Consider the following 14484-nt stretch of genomic DNA (forward strand, 5'->3'; position numbering starts at 1 on the left):
TAAAATAAAGCATTTGCGTTTATCATAGAAATCAGTTTAAGATTACAGAAACAATTTTAGTAATAATCAAAATTACTTAAATGTACAAAGAAGGGTATTGTATAAAAAGTAATGTATATAGTTATATTTAGGATAAAATGTAAAAATGGAAATTTTTATTTAAGATAAAAATAAAAATTGGATTTATGTTTTTAACTCTGAAAACCTAAATATTCAAATATTAATTCTAATGAATTATAAATCTTTATTTCTTCCTTGGATATGCTTTATTAGTTTCTACCCAATGAACCCAGGTTTTTTTTCCTTCTTTCTTTCTAACAATTAAAAATATCTGATACAAGATATAAAAATTATTTCATATGTACTTATGATAAATTGAAATATTATAAGCTATATATAAAGAGCTATGATTTATTGAAAGTCAATCTCAAATTCCAAAAACAGGCCAAACTTCCTTAGGACTTTGGATTTCATCCTGAAGGGAGTACAAGTCTGTTTATGCTTAAAATGTCTTAATTTTATTATCATTTTTGTTTTTGCAAAACTAAACCTTTAAAATTTACGTTTATTTGACCTGAATGTGATCCCTTTCTCCCTTTCCATCTATTTCTCTCTCTATACTTCACACTAATTTAAAATAAAAAATCATTCATCTGAGATTACAACAAAAATTTCAGAACTGTCTGTAAACCATCTGCAAGCTTATATTTGTTCTTGAAACTATTATGCTCCTGAGAAAGTCAGACTTCCCAGTTATAAATGTTCCCTTCACTTCTAAAGGGATGGAACTTCTAAATGAACTTTTGTACATCTATTTTAATATTCACCGCTGCCCGCAAGCTAGCTGCAGGTCATTTCAGTTACCAGAAGCTGCACTAATTTGCAATATCTTTCTATGACTATCTGTAGGTAAAACGTTACAGGCACCTGCCTCCAGCCAAGCTTTAGGATAGCAACATAATCTCTGAGAGAGAAATGTGAAATAACCTAATTATCTAAACATCAAAAGGAAATGCACCTTGACAATTTTTGAAGAAATAAAGGTTTATGTGATTTTTCAACATTTATAGAAAATATAGAAATTAAGATAATGGAGTCACTTAACCAATATGCATACTTAAATCAATAACATCAGTTTTCATTATATGAATGTTTTTTTAGTTCAAAGTTTTAAATTATGAATAACTTGTCAATTTTTGCTTAAACCAAACTTGAAACATGTGACTGTTCATTCCCATTAGGAAACTTGATCCAAAGTCTGGCCCACTATGAAGGTTATATTAGCGATTGTATGCTTAGATGCAATTGAATTAAAGGAACTCTTTGGACCAAAACATATTCTTGGCAAATTAGTTGGTTTTGGCTTTGCAGTAACACATAAATTAAGTGACAAGGCATTCACTAGAAAGATTCTGTGAAATCTCTCCACATTGAATCAGGATAAGCAATGGTACCATCCTCAAGTTTCAATGTGGAGACTCCTGTGGCCAGCCGTATCTCCTAAGTTAGTTTCCTTCTAAACAACAAGGAAACTATTTTTAAATATAGAAACTGGAGAATATCTATAATGATTTCCCCAAATGATCATATCCAAGTACCTGAAACCTATAGATATGCTATCGAAGATGGCAAAAAGGAAGTTGCAGATGGGACTATTTGTGGATCCTGAGATGAACTTGAGTTATCTGAGTGGGCCCAGTGTAAGCACGAGAGACTTATATGTGTAAGAAGGAGGGTTAGCGTGAGAGAGAAATTGAGTGGCAGGGAAGCAGAGGTTGAAGCAATGTGACTTTAAGATGGAGAAAGGGGGATGAAGTTGGCCTCTAGAAGGGAAAGGCAAAGAAGTAGATTAGAGCTTCCAGAATTAAGGCAGTTTTTATTTAACCTATAAGTCCATTTCAAACATTTTACCTCCAGCATTTAAGATGATAAATTTTTGTTTTAACCTAATAATAAGTTTGTGGTAATGAGTTACAGCCATAGAGACTACTACAGTTGTATTCTATTATTTTTTCTCATATTTCTTTGTTATCTTAAGGGAAATTGTGAGAATATATGTGTTCATACATATATAATAATGTATCAATGTATACATATGTATATATTTATATATGAACACAAAACAGATATATATTCAAAATTTTAAAATATATTGCAAGACACTAACAGCATAACATTCATTTTTATTTGTTTAATGGTTTCTTTTTTTTTTTTGGAAGGTTATGCATAGTTTATTTGTGATTTGCTAGACTAGCCTGAAAGACAAACAAACAACAAGAAGAAAAAAACAAAACAAAAAACAAAAACACACTGGTGTAGGGGCAATGTAAAATCTCAATATTTATTCTCAAAACAATGTCAACCTCCACATGACCTTTAGTGAGTTAGCACTGACTAGTGTGAGAGACACATTAGCAGGACACAGAGTCCATATGTTTCTCTCTCTATATATATATTTTCTATTTAAGGTTAGCTGAAAAAACAAAACAAAAAAGCTAAGGTAAAAATGTAAGTAGGCATATATACATAATATTTAATTTATTCTTAAAATTGTATGCAGCCAATTTTTGACATATATTTAAATCCAAACTTGACTTTGTTTTTTCCAGATAGTAATTTTATGTGTGGTTATGATACCTCTCTCTGACATTGGTGTGTAGGAAGAATATATGAACCTAAGGTGTTTATCAATTAAAGTTCTGACTTAATCAAAAACCGTAGTCAATGCCAACACACCAAGTTCACCTAGGGATGTGTCATTATTTTAGAATTACACTCACTAGTGTAACAACTTTCAAATGAACTGTACTTAAACATATAAAGAGCAGACTCAATTACAGAAATAATAAAAATGACTTAATACTGAAGTGTTATTTTATAAAACAGGTTAGAATTTAATAATTAATTGCAGAAATTATTTTCTTAATCATTCCCTTATTAATTTGGTAGTTTTCTAAAGAGAAGTTTTATCAATGACTCTGTAAGACCAGCTACAAAATGTTTCAGGGCCCAGTACAAAATTAAAATATGGGACACCTTGTTCAAAATGATTAAAACATCATGATGGGGACAGCAGGGATTTAATGGAATGCAGGGCCCTTCTTGCATAGGGCTCTGTGCAAATCCCCAGGTTACACAACCATAACTGAAGCCCTAAAAATGAGTTAGTCATCAAACATATAAGTTTAAGGCTGGGGCCCACAGTCATATTATCATACATAATAGCACACAGATCTGTATCAACAGATGAGTCTATACAATCTTAGAATTAGATTCTAGAGGGATTTATAGATTATCTACTCCAACCTTGTCTTCTTACAAAGGAGAAAACTGAACCACAAATTCTATCAGCAGTTGAGATAAGAAAGGCAAGTAACATTATTCTAAACACACTTAAGCATTTCTCCTGACAGCCAGGTTAGTGCTCTTTCCATCATGGTAGTAGACCTCCCTGCTTTCCATCACTGCATAATTCTGCTCTGATTCAGAAATAATCTTTGAATGTATTATTTCATGCTGAGTTCCATAGGATAAAGAATGTCGATGACATAGAGAGTACAATAATTTTAAGGGAATTAAGTGAATTATTATGTAGTAATGAAAAAAAAAAATAGAAGTAGAGGAATTACATAATTTGTTGTCAAAACTGGGGCGCTTTTGACAACAAAAGTATGCCCCTACAGTGTAATGAGGCTTTTTAAAAGCAGTGTTTTCTTCATCATTTGCATTATTTATTTATTATAATTATGTATTATTTTTCTAATTCTCATGGTTTGAAATATACAGACTTACTATTTCTATGGGCAACTCATATTGTATTTATTAAATTTAGGAATAAACGTAGACATGATAGAAGCTTTGTCTTTTGGAAGTTTGATAAAAATCACAACATGATGTCTCCAAAAGCTATGAAAAAAAAAATTATAAGCAAATAGACATCAATTACAAGTGAATATTCCGTAGTGAGACTGCATTCTGAAACCCTGTGTGTTGCATATAACTATCAGAGCATCTGTTTGCTTTTTTATTATAAAACAAAGGAGATGTTGCTTCTGGATAAACAACTGATGTTCTGAAGGAAGGAGAGATCAGTTATTAATTGAATCAATGTTTGGCTGGTCTCAGTGGCTTTTATTCTCCAGGTACTATTTGATTATGATTGTGAACAAAGACTTTATCGTCTATTAAAGGCAAACAGAACAGTAGCAGGAGTTTACAGGGAGACAGAGGAAAGCTGTGTGAGTGACATAGTTTGATTTGTTTGGGAGAAGTACTTGCCCCAGCACACAACACAATTCATGTTGAGTAGAGCGTGTTCCCTTGTGACATCCATTCCCAAGAACTGTAGCGGAGGATAAAATGACTTAGAGCACTAATTACTCAGTTCCAATTATTTCAGGTGTGATGTTAGATTGTTATACATTAAGTTCTTCAATCCATATACAACCTTAAGTATCCCCATTTTACAAATTAGAAAATAGGTGCATGTAAGTGTCAAATCACTTGCCTATAATCATTCAGGTTGAAATTAATGGAGTTAATAATGTCTTAATCAAATGCCCATCTATTTTCATATAAAACAGAGGTACCAAAATGTTTTTTTAAATTAATTAATCATTGTTTACTCAGGGATCCATTTTGTTTCCAAATCAGGACACTTTTTTGTTGCTGCTGCTGTTATCAGTATTCTGCAAACACTCTTTTAGCCTAGCGCTGCTCAGTGGTACTAATCCTTTTTTAAGGAGACTTTCCAAAAATTACCCTCATGAAAAATAAACACGTGGAGCTCCCAAAATAATCTTTAAAAGTCTTCCTTCTTTTTCTGTTTGCCAAGTAATGATCTTATTACTGTAGTAAAAGCACTCTACACCGTTTAATTTTAAGAGCTTTTCCAGGTTTAAAAGTTCTCAACCTGCTCCTATCATTAGAAATTAACGCATAAAGACAACATCTTGGCCAGTTGGGTGTGGGGATCTATTTTGGTTCAGGTGACACACAAATCATATTTTAAAAAAACCAAAACACAAAATAGAATTTTTTATATATTCCATTTATGCAACGCAGTTGAGAGCTATTAGAAAAGCAATTGTTCATAGTCCCTTTTCTATTCTGGTGTTTAGAATACTTTATTAGTTTAAGTATGCACCAGATTTTTTTTAAAGAATTAGGAATAAGAAATTTAGGTAGTAAAAATTTATATAAAATCGGATAATTCTAGAATATCTATTCTGACTATTCAGGCAAAAGAGAGAATAAAAAAATGAAACTAGGTTTAAATAATAAATGAATATATTTGACAATGGAAATAGAAACATAATCATATGTGTGAATTGCTTCAAATTAAGGCTTCTAGCTAAATAGGCACTTAATATTAGTTATAAAATATAATTAAATATAAATAGATACTATTGTATTATAGAACTTATCTTCTATAAAGATAATAAATTCTTTCAGAAAGGGAAGAAAAAAATCTTCTTTTAAGAAGATTTGGGAAAATGGAAGTGTGTTTCCCCCTCTTATAATGAAGTTTCTAGTAAATTCTTGTGATAACAATGTTTTTAGTATAAATCATTTCATTGTTAAACAGCATATACTTGACTTAACATAGTCAAAAAGAGGAAAAAAGGGCATGAAACCAAATCTTTGGCTGTTCAGGCTGCTACCAATTTTTTTCTTGCCTAATTTAAAATGTGCAACAGCTAATGATATTTTGGCACTTTCTTACCATGAAAGGATTTCAAGAAATTATCCTGTTACATTGTTTCTCCTTAAAGACAAATTATCATGGATGACAGTTTAGTTGATATGTTGTTTTGTCTTTTTTTCTTTCCAGTGCTGTGGGCAATTAAACAAATTGCATCACATTTTGACATTCTTTTTGTTAATTATTTATAAAATTGTACCTTCTGATTTCCTTAATTTCAAGTGTCAATTTCTTGGTCAGAAAGGAAAATATTGTAGTGGCAATCTTGATAAACTCTCTCTGACCTTACTTTATGAACAGCTTTCCTGTAAAGGTTATTGTGTAGTGCATGTTAATACTGGCTGTTGTTATTAAATTTGCTTTCTGTAATTTTTCTGTTTTTTTCCACCAATCATATCAGCGAGGTGAAAGAACTTTGAATCCTGAAAAATTATTTGTGGCAGGAATGTTTCATTCTGAAGGTTGTCCTCTTTCAGTCTTCTTAGATTTAGTTTTAATATTAAACTCTTAATTTTAAAAAGATATGGTTACATAACTGAAAGATGAATTATATTTTGCAGGGAAATAAAAATATTTTATCATGAACTACTAGCATTTTAAAATAGCACTTGAGTAATTTTAATAAAGTCAAAACTATTCCTTTCAGCATGGGCTAAATGGAGCATCTGATTTTATTCCACATGTTACTGTGAGACTTACTTCCACTCCTTATTTTATCTCTGTTCCAGTTTGTCCCTTATTTTCTGAGGAGGTATTTTCTAGAATAAATACTTTTTCTTCATAGGTATATTTAAATTGTGGACCTTATCTTAACCTCTTCTCTGATACTCAATGCACTAACTCATGTCTCAACAAATTTTCCTACAAAAGATTAATAGCAGACACTTCAGTCTTCTTGCCAACTCTGCCATTGTAGTGTGAAAGCGGACACAGAGAATGAGTAAATAAATGAGTATGTATGTTACAACATTCCAACAAAATCAGCTGCTGTGCTGGTTAACATGGAGCATCATTTGCTCCCCTGCAATAGACCTTCAGAATGAATGCTTTCTGAGGTCAGATTTTCTCACTGTTTTACTCCTAGCACCTAAAATTATCTGGTAATTAATATGTATCTCATTTGAATATGTTATACATACACCTAGAATAATACTATTGGCAAAATACAATACTAAATGGTTTGGAAAACATGTGGATCCTACCAAATCTTTTTTTCTTCCTTTCTTTTTTTTTTTTTTAATTGACTTTGGTGCCACACTTGGTTTTTCTTGTGAATTTGGTTAAAATAAACAGGTTCACTCCTACATAGATTTTTATATAGTGGCATGCTCTCTCCTGCGTTTGAATCCCATGAGTTTGTCATGCTGAGTTATGGACAGACCCAGGCTTCAAGTCCTTCACCGTGTTTGGGTTAAAGATCTCATTACGTTAGTAGCCCTTACCATCTTGACTGTCTTTGAGTCTGCTCACTCGCTGGACTATTTTCACCTTGATGGATGGGTGCCATCCATCAGTGGCTGGCTGCTTGAAGTTCTTAGCTGTAATACCAAGCTTAGTTGAAGTCCATCTTCTGACCTCAGCACATTGCACAATGAAAAACGGAAACAAAAACAAAAAAATTGCTTTGGAAAATGTAGCTGACACCCTCGTGGAATACCCAGTCCAAACAATGGAACCTCAGAAAACTCGTACTGCCGGCAGGGTTTATGTAGGTGCAACTGCTTTCCCATGAGCACTTGCCATAAAGCAAGAGACAATTGGGTCTGGGTAGCCTTTTGCCCGCGTCTGTGTACAGACACTAACCAGAATAGAGCAAGTAAGAAAGAAGCAGTCCCTCAGCTGGAAGAGGGCCTTAAAGAAAAATGATGCTCGCAGCTATCCTGCCAGTAGCTGGCAAAGCAGTTTTTACAAAACATATTTAATGTTTACAACCACTTGGAGGCTGGGGAAAGAGTAATACTTTCAAAATATGTTTAATGGTTTGCAGTACTCAGTGGCCAAAAAGCAACTCCTGCTAACATATATTTAACGCTCAGAGTCATTTGGCTGTTAGAGAGAGAGAAAAAAAATAGAAACTTCTTGTTAATTTTTAACATTTATTGCTGATCAGTGGCTGCTAAAGCAACTATCAGTGTAGCATGGTTTATGTTTGGGGACACACTGCGCTGCTACAAAAACAATTCATACACTTCTCCCGAAGCCATAAAAAAACTGCCAATACCATTACCTTTGCAGTTGTACCACTAATAAAATCATAGGAATCAAACAGAGGACTAAAATGCTCCCTGAACACACAGCCCTAACAGCCCGTGGCCAGGAAAACAGTCCGGCCACACTTGTGCTGTGGACACCACGCTGACACGGGAGGGATCACAGGGCCCTGCTCCGTTTCATCAAAGGCTTTTCAGTGAGCCAGCGGATTCCAGCGCAGAAGTGTCAGCTGATAATTGGTGTTTCTTACAAATCAACAGCTTGTCTCCACACATTAAGGTAAAAGAGTGCTCTGAGCCAAAGACAGTTTGCATTGGAATAGAAAGTCTGTTAGGGTTTTGAATAGAGGTGGTGTGGTTGGTAAAAAAAACAAACAAAAACAAAAAACAAAAAACAAACAAACAAATACCAAATAGTAGTAAATATTGAGCTCCTATCAGAGGAAGTGACTAGATGGGAAAAGAAAAGGAAAAAGATTATGAACGGGGTCCTCTCCATCTTAGGCTTTTTGCCGTACTAGTGTCTTGAGAACAGAGAAGATACTATCCAGAATGAAAAAAAAAAAAAAAGTATTGGGGGGGGGTGGGGAAATGGATTTGGGCCTTATCAAACACTTCCTGGGTCATCTTTGGCCTCTCACAAAACGATGTGGATAGCTCAACAAAATGAGGAGGGAAAACTGAATGAGAGACCACTGTTTTATAAACTATTTATACCAGTGAAAATACAATCCAGGGGCTGTCAGTCCTAAGAACACTCCAAGTCCCTTTAAGAATCAAAGGCAACCCTTTCCTTGTTGCTGATCTAGAAGAATCCAGTCCTCAAGCTTAGCAAGGGTGGGAAGCGGTAGGCAGAATGATGGGAATGGAAAAGTTGAGCTACAGCTGCAATAGACCAGAACAAGGTGCTGGAGCAGACTGAGGAAGGTGTCCACACAAAAGTGTGAGCAGTGGGTATCAGAGACCTGTGGATGCATGGAAGGCATCTGTGGGTGGGAACTCAGAGCGCCAGTGAAGTGAGCAAAACCTCCAGTGGGAGAGAGAAAATGGTGGAAATAGCCAGCTCAGGTTGTCAAAGCTGGAATGAAGTCCTCAGGGCATGTACAAGGGGTTTGAAGGGTTGTTGACAATGAAAGGTTGGTTATACACCGGGGCTTGATCAAATAAGGAATTATATCAAAAAGATAAAAAGCACCAGATTTCTTACTCTCAGAAAAAAGTTATAGCATTATGCTAAGTGAAATAAGCCAGTCAATGAAAGAGAAATACCACCTGATCTCACTCATTTATGGATAATAAAGTACATTATAACTTGATGAACTAAAAGGTTCAGAGAAGCATCAGACTGTGAAATTATAGTAGGAAGGCTGGGGGCAGGGAGGTAAGAGATCAACTGAAGGACTTGTATGCATGCAATGGATGCAAGACACTGGGAGGTGAGGTTATGTATGGGAGTGGGGTTGGGGAGCAATAGGGATATATGGACACATGCAATACCTAAAAGAAGTAAAGAAAAACTGGAATAAATGATAGTGTTAGATTGGAGTTGGGGTACTGGAATGAAAACATGGTTTTCAATGTATGTAAAAAGACACACAGATATTCTCTCTCTCTCTTAGATAGATGCTTTTGTTGTGCCAACTGGGTGTAATGATACTCCAATAGCAAAAAATACACACAAAACCCTATTTTGGCTTCTAAATATTAATCTTCATATAAGAGGGCCACTTGGAAAAATATCACATTAAAGGACTGGGGCACACAAAATGTAAGACAAGTCCAAAACAGTTTTGGGCCAGAAAGTAAGAGATAATTAAAATAAATAAGGGTAATACCTAAAGGACCAGCTCAGCTGAGTTAAAAAAAAAACCACAAAAAACAAACTGACTTTAAGCCCCCATAAAAATTCAAGGTATAATATAACCCAAAAATAAAAGGTATAATAAATTGCAATTAATTTTAATCAAAAGAACCTTGGAGACATTCGTACTTTCTGATACATAAGGGTTAAGTTTTCATATGAAAATAGAGTTCAAATAGAAAACAAACAAACAAACAAAAAAACCCAACACTGCATGAATTTTTCTTAATGATTAAACAAAGTAGGGAATGGATATCTCTATTTTTATCTTCTGGTCCCTAATTATAGCTCAGAAAATGGTAGGCATTACTACATAAATTATGATTTAGAATTGACATCAATAAAACATATCATAGCAACCTGATTACCAATAACCAAATCAGCTGCCTCATAATGGCTTATCTCAGGCAGAAGAAGATAATACAAGTACGAATATCGATTTGAAGATGTTAGACCTATCAGCACTCTGAGAGGAAAAGTAACTTAAAACAGACTATACTGATTCAAAATTACCAGATAGGGAAGAGGGAGTAACTCTTTGAGTTGTACTGTAACTCTTTGTTACTCTACTGACCTTAAAGAATTAAAACAGCATTCATAATGACCAGATTTGTCCCTAAGGAGTAACTCTGAGTTGGGAATATCTGCATCACTAAGTATTGTACTTTCCTTATGTCATAGTAAAAGCACTTTAACTATAAATGTGACTTCCATGGACTATTGGATGTCACACAAGTTAGTAACAAAGTGACCTTTCTGTTAAACAATTCATAGATTCACTAGAATTTTCTTAAACTTTCAGGAACCAAATATATTTCACAGTCTTACAGATCTCAAATCTTGATTTTCCTCTGAAATCTTTTTCTACCCTGCTCACCACCATTTCCCCTTCTGTACAGTTCATTTAACTTTCATTCCAGGGTTAATTGTTCATATTTTCACACATAAGTAGGCATTTACATAATAAACTTTGTTTCAATATTTTAACACCTATTGATATTTTATAGCAAAAATAACCTATTTTACTATATATATTTTTAGATTGTGTGATTCTTCTTTTTTTAATATATTTTATTGATTTTTACTGAGAGGAAAGGATAGGGATAGAGATTTTAGAAACATTGATGAGAGAGAAACATAGATTAGCTGCCTCCTGCATACCCCCTGCTGGGGATGTGCCCGCAACCAAGGTACATGCCCTTGACCCGAATCGAACCTGGGACCCTTCAGTCCGCAGACTGACACTCTATCCACTGAGCCAAAATGGCTTTGGCTGATTCCTCTCCTTCTTCTTCTTCTTCTTCTTCTTCTTCTTCTTCTTCTTCTGCTTCTTCTTCTTCTTCTTCTTCTTCTTCTTCATTGAAAATGAAATTGGAACATTCTCAATTATTGGGAAAAAATAGTTATTCCATAGGGAATATCTCAAACACAGATGTATAAAACTGAAGGTGAGATTTACTAAAACAGTAGCTATACTGACCAATATACCATGGTAAGCTGATCTGGCCTTGAATAAACAACAATTTTTTAAAAAATTCTAAGAAAAATTAAAAATAATTGTTGGGCCAAGTGACTAAGAGCAGTGAAGCGTTTCCATAGGTAAGAAGGCCGTGCTTGGGGACGGAGTTCAGGGGCTTGAGGAACCTCAGTCTGATGCCTGGGGACACTGCTGGTTTTGGTGAGCTTTAGGTTGGCCGTATAAGAACAACAACGTCAAATACCACAGATCCAGCTGGGTCTCCTGTGCTTTTAGTTATATATGTATACGCAAGATTGTGGGACATGGCAAAATTAGTGCCTGGTAGATATTAAATTTATAATATTTAATTTGGATATGGTATTTAAACTTTTTAGTATTTATTTGAAATGAGTATACTATGGTGATAATATATATATATATATATATTCCCCCCCCCCCTGTATATCTTCCTAATACTTCCTGGAAGCACAGCAAACCATGTCTCAATCCAATAACATGCAAAGGCGATGTGTTCTCCCTCACTTACCACTTGCCTGATTTTTCAGATCCATTTCTCTCTTCAAACACTAGCTGTGAACTTCTTTTTTAAGGGCACAGACTCTGTAGCCACCCCTTATCCTAATTGGCACAACAGTAACCTTTGTAAGATACTTTTCGAATACTGGAGAGAAGTGTGTATGTTGGTTAAGGATGCTGTTCGGGTAATGAAGTGTCACTGAGGGTCATGAATTCACATAAGTATCTCCAATTTTCATGAAGTCAGAAGCAGGTTAAACCATTTATTACGAAAGGGCATAAATGGTTTCTTAAAAGCCATACATTTTTTTCTCAAAATATTACCTTCATTTTACGCCCTGTAAAATCAAAGCACGATTTTCAGAAATTGCTCTTCCCCTTTTCAGGGTCCACTTTTCTAATAAGACTTCTCCCCGCTGTGTTTCTAAATCTCTAGCAACCGTAGTACCATATAAAAGAGGCAGTTGGAAAAATGTGGCAGACACAGAGTAACAGATATGCAAGCCTTGAGTACACACACAAAACTTCTAAGTCTAAGTGAAGTACGCAGAGCTCATTTCCCAGGTCAAGGAGAGGAAGCCCCCTTAGGAATGTCCGACTTGGGAAATATTAGCCACAGCTCACATAAGAGTTTCAGGTTGTTACTTGGAACTGATGAGTTAACCTTATTTCACAAAAGAGCTAGAAACTAAAATTTACTTTGTAATAAGTTGAGGGATTGGCAATGCTGACTGAGGAATAATCCTTACAATTTAAAATTGTCATTAAAGCTGGAACCCTTAACGCATCACCATAAAATAAATATTATAAGATTTTATCAGTTTAGGTTGTTACTGAAATGTGACTTTATTTTTTTAAATATATTTTTATTTATTTCAGGGAGGAAGAGAGAGGGAGAAGTGATAGACACATCATTGATGAGAGAGAATCATGGATTGGCTATCTTCTGTACACCCCACACTAGGGATGGAGCCCATAACCTGGGCATGTGCCCTGATTGGGAATTGAACTGTGACCTTCTGGTTCATAGGTCGATGCTCAACCACTGAGTCATGCTGGTCAGGTGGATTTTATATTATTATTAATTATAAAGAATAAAGATGATGCTAAAAGCTTAATTGTAAAATTACTCTAATACTGATTTCATAATTACACTTACTTCTTAGGGTGATGGCTTATCCACTATGGTGACAAAGAAAACAATATCACCCATCTGGGATTTCCAATGAAGGCAACAAAGGATTCAACACACCCCGTTCTGGGCCACCTTCAGGCTCAGATGTGATACATGCTATGGAAAATATACTTTCAGCCGAGAATTACTATCTGGTATTTGTTGAGTGGGATAGTTACCTCCAGCTGTATAGGTATCTAGAATTGTAATGACATCAATTTCTGAGCAAAAATGAGGACTTTTGTGAGTTCAGGGAAATATAAATATGGGAAAGAATGTTATATGTCCTAGGTATTTACTTATCTACTTATGTATTTAGAATGCAGCGAAAAGGAAAAGTTAAATCGGAAGAAAATTGAAGGAAAAAAAAAAAGTAAATGAAACTGTTGTATCCTCTACAGCACATGTGTCAAACACAAGGCCCGCGGGCCAAATCCGTCCCGCCAGGCCTTGCAATGTGGCCCGCACCGCGCTGTCATCACTGCACTCCGCTGCGTTTCCATCACAATGACAGTTTATGACTGTTCAGTAAACCATTCGGCCCGCGATTTAGGCTGGATTTTAGATTTTGGCCCCTTCTCTGATTGAGTTCGACACCCCTACTCTACAGTGAAAGAATACTCTCTGGGTTACAAATAAGATGTTTACCTCAACCTGCAGAAAACAAAAAGGGTCTTGTAGCATCTGATAGAATTTTGGTTTGTTTACTCACCCACAGGAGACATTTCTGGGACACTGGCAACATATGGTCCATCCAAAAACTTTGGCTCATTATCATTAATATCCTGCACTTTGATGATGAATTCTGATTCAGGCTCCAGGGGCTTCCTGGTTTCTATGTCCACAGCCTGAGCACGAAGCGTGTAGAAAGGTTTTTCTTCTCTATCCAGGCTCCTTATTGCATGAATGTCCCCTGTAGTTTCATCAATGGTAAAAATGGTGCCGGCGCCATCTCCAGAGAGGGTGTATTTTACACTGCCCTCTCCCTTATCTAAGTCAGAATGGAGCTTTAGGGAGAGAGGGGGAGAGGGAGGGAGAATGAGAGAGAGAGAGAGAGAGAGAGAGAGAGAGAGAGAGAGAGAGAGACCATTAAATATATGATTCTAGGTAAAAAGCCATATTTGCAATACTATTTTTAGTCAGAAAAGGTTAAAAAACACACACAATAATATGATTCTTTTCTGTTTGTTTTTGTTTCCCAATTTTTAATTATAAACATTTTAATCACACAAAAACCAAAGTTTGAAAAATATATGGCGAACGCCTGCATATCCCAAAGACTCCACCATTTTCACCTTTAAATCTACTTGACTTCACGCAGAGATAGATCCAGTATTTGTACTTCATTCCAGCTTCTCTCAACCCATCTTATTGCTCAGCTCATTGCGGATATCAGAAGTACATCCCCCGAACACATGAGCATGCATAAATACAACCATTTTGAGCACACGTACCTATCTGTTTCTTCTACATACTTTTGCTCTTAAACTCTACATTTTAGTTTTGGTTCAGTAAGATAACATCACCATTCAAATTATA

General features: G+C 35.1%; 1 protein-coding gene across 1 annotated transcript in view; it reads right to left on the minus strand.

The window, feature by feature from the left end:
* The window catches only part of CDH12 (cadherin 12), a 455451-nt gene that overhangs the window by 98490 nt on the left and 342477 nt on the right, over positions 1-14484 (minus strand). Inside the window, exon 3 of the mRNA XM_036410619.2 lies at positions 13658-13952. Within this exon, the coding sequence (XP_036266512.1) occupies positions 13658-13952 (295 nt within the window). The remainder of the gene's footprint in view (positions 1-13657; positions 13953-14484) is intronic.

Source organism: Pipistrellus kuhlii, unplaced genomic scaffold (genome assembly GCF_014108245.1).
Source record: "Pipistrellus kuhlii isolate mPipKuh1 unplaced genomic scaffold, mPipKuh1.p scaffold_m20_p_4, whole genome shotgun sequence".
In the NCBI taxonomy this organism is placed as follows: Eukaryota; Metazoa; Chordata; class Mammalia; order Chiroptera; family Vespertilionidae; genus Pipistrellus; species Pipistrellus kuhlii.